General features: G+C 33.4%; 1 protein-coding gene across 1 annotated transcript in view; it reads right to left on the reverse strand.

Annotated features, from left to right (window-relative positions):
• LOC127063953 (uncharacterized) overlaps positions 1-6967 on the reverse strand; it is a 50343-nt gene extending 43376 nt beyond the window's left edge. Inside the window, exons 1-7 of the mRNA XM_050994333.1 lie at positions 6744-6967; positions 6365-6458; positions 6182-6281; positions 5922-6109; positions 5813-5863; positions 5643-5729; positions 3497-3562 (exon numbers count right to left, since the gene is read on the reverse strand). Coding sequence (XP_050850290.1) covers positions 5646-5729; positions 5813-5863; positions 5922-6109; positions 6182-6281; positions 6365-6451 — 510 coding nt within the window. The 5' untranslated portion in view covers positions 6452-6458; positions 6744-6967 and the 3' untranslated portion in view covers positions 3497-3562; positions 5643-5645. The remainder of the gene's footprint in view (positions 1-3496; positions 3563-5642; positions 5730-5812; positions 5864-5921; positions 6110-6181; positions 6282-6364; positions 6459-6743) is intronic.
• Between the last annotated feature and the right edge of the window lie 1081 nt (positions 6968-8048).

Genomic DNA, 8048 nt, shown 5'->3' on the forward strand with positions numbered 1-8048 from the left:
TTTAATAAGCGAACGAGTAAATATATTAAATCGTGCGGAAAACGCTTGTCGAAAAAAACACGTTGTTTCAAACGATACGCACGAAACGAAACGAAACGAAACGAAACGAAACGAAACCTCGATAAATTTATTTATTACAAAAAAAAAAAAAAAGAAAAATAAATAAATTATAGATTCGGTCATATGGCTCATTTCTTTCTGTCTTTTTCGTTTTCTTTTCTTTTCTTTTATTTTTTTTTTTTTAATAATAGTATCGTTATATCTAAATACCGATACGTTTCGATGCGTATCAATCACTAAGTAATAACGGATAAGCTATAGATAAGAATTTTCTTGAAAAATCCTCAACCTCTTACATTCTCTTTCTAAACTCTTTTTCTCCTTAACAAGTTAACAGTTAGACAGAGTCATATAAATATAAACGCAACTACAGTTATTAACTCGAAAGAGTATATCTCTCGGAGATATTGGTCTTAGAACGTTGTAGAACGCGATTTATTTCATTCTACCGATTCATTTGCGGAGAAGACGTTTCGAAGGACGAAAAATGAATTTCCATTAGAGGACATAGAAGTGAGAGTTAGTCGTCTCCGTGTAATTACACCTGTCGCGCGAGACGATGAGAGAAAAGGTCGTCGGTGTTGCGACAAAGTGACAACGGAAAACGTTGACGACGACGACAACGACGACAACGACGATGACGACGGCGAAGACGACGACGAAGACGACGAAGATGACGACGACGATGGCGGATGCCTTCCTTGGACGCTTTCGTTCAAGTCAACGGCCCTAAACTACAGGCGGAAGGGGCGGAAACGTCGAGCTGCACATAAATAAGTGCCTGGAAACCACAATGCCTTCTCAGAGACGTCGCGTGTGGGCAGACGAAGCGGTACGGACGCCTCTCTCTCTCTCTCTCTCTCTCTCTCTCTCTCTCTCTCTCTCTTTCTCTTTCTTTCTTTCTCTTTCTCTCATCTTCGACCTGAAAATCAATGTGAAACAATTTGACCGAAGACCTTTCGCGTGACATACCGTAAATCTCTGGTACGTCGAAGGAATCATTTTTACCGGTGCCTCTTCTCTCACAACGTGATCTACGCTTGGACTCGTACTCGAAAATAAGAGACAAACTAGAGAAGATATGTATAGATATATACGTATATATATATGTGTGTGTGTGTATATATATATGCATAGATATGTACATATTTGTGTGTGTGTATAGGGTGGATGTAGGTATATACGTATTTATGTATATGTATATATAACATTGTACAACATATGTGTATGTATTACTATATATAACATAAGAGAAGAACGAAAGACGATCATAGTTCCATTAACTAAATCGAATCGTAATCTCAATCGATCGTACGTTTGATACTTTCATCAATAGTACTATACTACTATTATTATTATTACTAGGTATATATTCTTAACGCTCGTTAAGCTGGTTTCTTGATTTACGATTATTCCTAGAGAAAGGTAAATAATCGAGAAAAACGTCAATGAAAGAGAATCGTTAAGAAATAAAAGACAAAAAAACATACACAAAAAGAGAGAGAAGTAGAAAGAGAAACATATGTACGTATGGATTAAGATGATAGAAATAAAATATATCGTGTAATAAGTTCTAATATAAAATTCGACTTAATAATACTCTCTTTCTCTTCATCTTTCCTTCTTCCTTACTTTTTTATTTCGATTTTCGATCGAACGTTATGTTCAAACGTATAAAAGCTAGCTCGATGTCGTTTTAACGCGCGTGCCACGTCGAATACCGGTATTCCAAGACGATTATTATTCCCTGCGAATGTACTCGAAATGTCGTAAACGCTCTCGCTCTCACCCAAGAGAAACGCAGTGTATATCGTTCGGTGATTACACGATCATCGAATTACAGAGTTATGGAAGCAAGAAGCAAAACGATTATAAGATCGACGATTGTAATGGAAATTCTCGGATGAGACTCGTTACGAGCAAGACTTATTTTTGTTTCGTGGAAACGACGTTAACTCTTACTTCCCGTATCTTTTAGTTAACAGCACACTAACAGCAACACACTAAGAGAAGAGATCCTTGGAAATCGTTTTGTGGTGAAATCGTAACGTGTATCACGTTCTTACATGACGTGTGATTTCTAAGAACACCGAAAGAAATATATATATATATATATAGAGAGAAAGAGAAAGAAATAAACGTAACGTACGATACACCGAATTTTCAATACGTTTCTTTTCCTTTAAATCGTATTACTATTAGCTATTCGAGAGAATTAATTGAAACGATGTTAACCTTCGAACGTTCGCTGTAGTACTGATATCGTTTATTTTCGGTAGAGCGGACGAATAAATACTACGTATCTCCGTATGGACGAATGTATGTGTGTATGTTGTGTTTCTTAAAGAAAAAAGAAAACAATCAATCGTGTTTATATGTTGCTTTCAATGACTTCTAAACTACGCAACCAATGTCGATATCATTGTTAACCTTGAGATACATTATTCCAAATAAATATGTATGTGAGTTTTATTTTACGTTTTAATTCAATAGTATTACGATATATTATAATATATATAATTTGAATTATATATATATATATTATTACGTATATTATATTAAATATATCTTCAGTATTTATATTGTATTAACAATTGTAAAAAAAAAAAATTTCAAACAGAAATATCGATTATGTCTTTTAAAAAGAACTTGAAAATCATCTCACCGTTTACGTAATATCACTTTAAATTTAATTAAGAAATATTTATATATCATTGATAATTGTGAAAACAATCGTTTACACAGTTAGTAACAATGTCTTTTTAAAGTCGTTTGAAAATCATTTTAAAGTTTATGATTTTTTTCCAATGTATAAGTGTATATACATCTTAACAATTATGTTAATGACCGACAAATTTCTCCTCTTATTTCTACCATAAAAGTCAAACCTCTTTCTAGAAAGCTACGTTACAGAAGCGTGATGGCTTGCTATCGTTGAGCCAAGAACGCTTCATTCATACTTTTACGGGCCATTTACGGTCGCTTTACGTCGGCGTATCGGTCTTATCAGCACTTCTGTACCGCCTACGATTTTCAATGTGTTTGAACGAAGCTAGAAGTAGAAAATGAAGGAAATATTGTGCACTGCAGGAAATATTACCTGCTGTGAACAAACTCATTGCAAAACTCATCCTATCAATGAAAATTCAATAACGAAACGCATCTTCGAAATCGACCGCCATTGCCACTTCGTTCAATAACGATAACGTTTTATACGAACTATCCTAAACGATTCTTAGTACGTTTTTGCTCGATAAATGTCATTTATAACTAACATAAACAATTAATATTTAATAACCGATTAAAAGCATAATTAAGAGTTAAAAGAAAGTTGATGGTTGAATGATGATTCTATACGTATGTATATACGTATGTATATACGTATGTACGATATATGTATATATATATGAATAGTTGGAATGTAACATAACCTAACCTTTTTTACGAAGTAGACAGGAAATCTTCGTTATCTTCTTTAGAAACGTACAAACTACTGCTTCGTCTGTAAGTTGAGAAAATTTATGTTAAACCGCACGAATTTGTCGATATCGTTAAATTACAATTATTCTCATCATTTGTATTATTCACGAATTTCTGTGATCGTAAATGTTATATGTATATGTATATATATATATATATATATATATATATATATAATCTCGTTGATAATTTTTGTGATCATATTCTAATAACGTTCTAATCAAGTTTACTATTGAAAAAATTGCTAAAAATAACGAGATATAAACGAAGATGATTAAGAGTAAAAATACGATGTTGATCGAACGAGTCGTAGAAAACGAATGAGATGATCTTTCAAATGATCTCAGTAAATATACTACCGACGCGACCTCTGCCAGATGTTCTCCGAGACTCTTCCTTCTACGTTGGAAAAACTAAAATCCGTTATTTGCCTTTAACCTGAGAAAGCGTATATTTTTGTAAAAACAAAGTCATTAATATCGACGATCGACAGACTAAAAGATCAACCGAAAGAAGTACTTTATCATTAATCACGAATAAATTTCACGCGAACGTATCGGAAGATGATGACTCTCGTCGTTTTAAGTTGGACATTTTTCGTCCCGCGAACTCTTCGGGATTTATCGTATACTTTTTTACATCTTCCGTGAAACATCGTAAAATCGTGTGGCCGAACCATTAACGTTTTACGACGACTACTACGTATGGTAGAGGGTTTCTCCTTTCCGACGATTCTTTTCGTGGAATCTTTGCGATGTTAACCGAACGAACATTTGCGATAAAGTATGTCGAACGCGAAAAGAATATTAAGAAAAAAAAAAAAAAAAAAAAAAAAAGTACAATTTTTTTTTTTTCTTCGGTTCATTTATCATTCAATGAAGAAGCTTCGAGCTTATTTGACATAATTAATCGATTTTAACGACATTTCCAGAGAAATTATAACCTACATGTTGGTAAGACCCAACGATACTTTATCATTATGCTAGTCAATTTTTTTCTAAACTTACGTACATATATCTTCTTAATATATATAACCATCTTCATGTTTCAACGTCGAACTTTATACGAGTTCTACGTATATACATAATTAAACATTTTCTTTTCCGCTACTTAACGCTTCGAGGGCCGCGAATAAAATGCGATTCGTCTTATGTCCGTTGAAAAACCGTTGCCAACGGTCACCAACGGTTAATAACGGTCAATTTCTGCTACGGCAGAGACACCTCGTGAAGATAAATGTTACTATGCGCGTATCTCGATAAGGTAACGATTATATCGATATTCGATATTATTCGCCTATCGATTTGTGTATCGTCATTTTTTTTATATTCGTTTTTATTTATTTTTTATCAGCCTGTAGATTATACTTAAAGATTAAGTAATATAGATTACTACGTATTAATTACTATAAATCTATATTAATATTGTTCGAACGTTATTTATATAATAAAAGATTTTATTTGAAAATAATGAGAAAAAAGCGACGTGTATATACAACATATGTTACATAGAAATATGTATATAGTAGAACTATAAAATTGCGAAAATAAGTAAATAATTGTCATATAAATATGTAAATATTCTACTTGTACTAATGTTAGTAACGTTGGTATTTCAAAGCTCATATAAAAAATATAAGAACCTCGTAGCTGCACGCAAGAGTGCATATGCTTGAATACTTATACAGAAGTCTTTTTCAACAGCTACGTAAAAACTTTATATCATCAACCTTATTTACTCTATCAGTCACTGTATTGTGCCTTTATATTTCTTTTACGAATCGTACTACTTGTATTAAGTATATGGAATGTGAACTTGTCAGACTTTCGCCATTTTTTAAATTTTCCTCTTAATCTAATTTTCTTAAAGACTTACTTTCAGATCTATAATATTCGATAGACGACATACCACTATTATTATCGATAATTCATTAATCGTTCTTGCACACTGGCAAGGCTTATGAAATAGATCATGACAACACCTAAAACTAGACACAAACGAAGTAAAAAAGAACACAACGTAGGTGTAGAGCATTTCAGCTTACTTTGGTGTTAAGTATGTAGTCAAAGGCACTTTTTTACTAATAAATTATTGCAATATACCTTTCACGGCCAAAGTAGTTCAATATTAGGAGATTGTAATTCTTCGAATACTTTATACATGGAGTAGACGACTAACCAACAGTAAATCTATATTTGATAAAACAAAAGATGTAATAATACTCAAAGAAAAGTATAGTAATAAACTTTATGTCGTGATACGGATTACTTACGTTATATGACATCCAAAGCCACATACATAGCGTAGCAAATACAGAGTCCAACTACAAAGAAATTACAATATAAAAGTGTCTCATTAAAATTAATTATTTCTACACTTACATAAATATAATATCCTCCTAATAGCCATAATCCAAATACTAAAAGGAAAACGCAAATGACAAACCATAGTATTAACCATGGTAGCAACCATCCTCTTACACCTTCGCGTATCCCATATATCATTAAAGCGGCGGAAATGGTAAGAAGTAGAAAATAAACGATCAAACAACTTCCTACAACTTGCATCGCTGAAAGTAATAACGATCTTTTTGTTAAACCTTCTTTTCGATCGATACATCATACGTATTTCTTAAACTTACATCCTCTGATATCTGCTTCAAAAAGAGGATTGTACAACTGTGTAGAATCTCCACCGTTCATTTGATAACATATTAAGGTAATAAATACGATACTTAGTGCCTACGAAATATTAACGTTGTCTATCACTACAAAGGAAATGAATCATTGACTAATTAGTATTTATATATACCATTCATATATACCATCGTATAAACTGCAATAACTTTGGATCCTGTTTTAACATTATTCGTCCAAATGCACGGAGACCAACAGGATTGTAAAACCGTCATTTTGATACTGAAACAAAGACTCTCAAGTATATAATATCCCAGCTATCATCCCCGTGTTAATCAACGAAAACACTGATGATTTAACTTCTTAACCTAAACGCAAGCAACGCTCCACCCACTTACACGTAAAAGTTGGGCGTCGTCGTACCAGAGTTACCAACTTTTAAACAATAATTATAGTTATTGTAAACATTACAAAATTGAATATTACGACAGAAGATAACGTTTAAATTAAAATATTCGCGCGCAAATATAATGTACATTTTTAATATAGAAAACCATCAAAACTTACAACGTAGAAAGCTCGTGCGACACGCAGATAACCTCTCTTCTTTAATTGAAAATAAATTTCTTCGGGTCACTTAGAATCGTCGATCGAAAAGCAAAGATTCGATCTGATTTAGTCGCATCTCCTTCGAAGAAAATCACGGATAATTAATCGGACGATTTCTCAAATGAGAAAATAATTCGGAATATGATATCGAACGTAATGCACGCGGCAACGAGAGTACTACTAATGGCGTCGTGTCATCGTACGATCTACTCCCCTCCATAAAGTAAGAAGGTTATGACGTCGACCAATTCAGAGTGTCTTGAGAATCTTCGTGTTTTGGTACATACATATATATTAATATTTCAATTTATCCATCCATCGTTATTCGAAGAATACTCATGCAAAAAAAATCATGCATAAAACTCTGCTTATGATATTTACACGTACTCGTTCGTCGTACAGCAACAAAGATCTCGTATATGTGCTTACAAACCGCTCGAAGCTTCGTGTTCGGTGATTAACCTGTGGAAAATGTAGTTCAATAGTTTCGAATTACGCGCCTGCGGTTTCCGCAGAGAGCAGCCATTTTGGTACCGCAAAAGAAAAGAAACCTTTTGAAAGTGGATAGGTAAGATTCATCCTCGAAGATATAACGAAGCAAGAACGACGTTTTTACACGATCAACGATTTTTTATTATACGATATATTAAAATAGGTGCAAGAAATGATTACCATAAACGAGATCAATATCGATGTTAATATCGAAATTATATCATATCGTCTTTTAATCGTAGTAAATTAATTTCGGATTTCGTATGGACGATTCAAATTCGAGATGCACTTGGCGCCACAAGAACGTGCAACTGCTATTCAAGGCCACGTATATCGTGATCCCACTCTCTTCTATTATCACGATCACGCTCCGAGTATACATATATCCCTCTCACGCACGTTACATGAGAAAGAGAGAGACAAAGAAACAGAGAAAGAAAAAGAAAAAGAAAGAGACAGAGAGATATATATCGGATGAACGCTGCCAGCGCTACGAGCGGTAGACGACGGAACGAATGTCGTCGTTGAATGGAACCACGTTAAGTATACGATCGGTTCGTAGAAATATTAATAAGAACGTACGTTAAACGATAAAAGAATGACGCGTACTTAACTCGAATCAAATTAACGATAACGATATCGTATTAACGAACAAGATATTAACAAACGAAAGAAAAGAAAAAAAAGAAAGGAAAGAATGAAGATAGGTAAGAAAATGATTCGTTAAGAACGATCTTGAAGAGAGAGATCTATCGTGAGAACGATCAATGA

The sequence above is a fragment of the Vespula vulgaris genome, chromosome 5, assembly GCF_905475345.1.
Source record: "Vespula vulgaris chromosome 5, iyVesVulg1.1, whole genome shotgun sequence".
Classification (NCBI taxonomy): domain Eukaryota; kingdom Metazoa; phylum Arthropoda; class Insecta; order Hymenoptera; family Vespidae; genus Vespula; species Vespula vulgaris.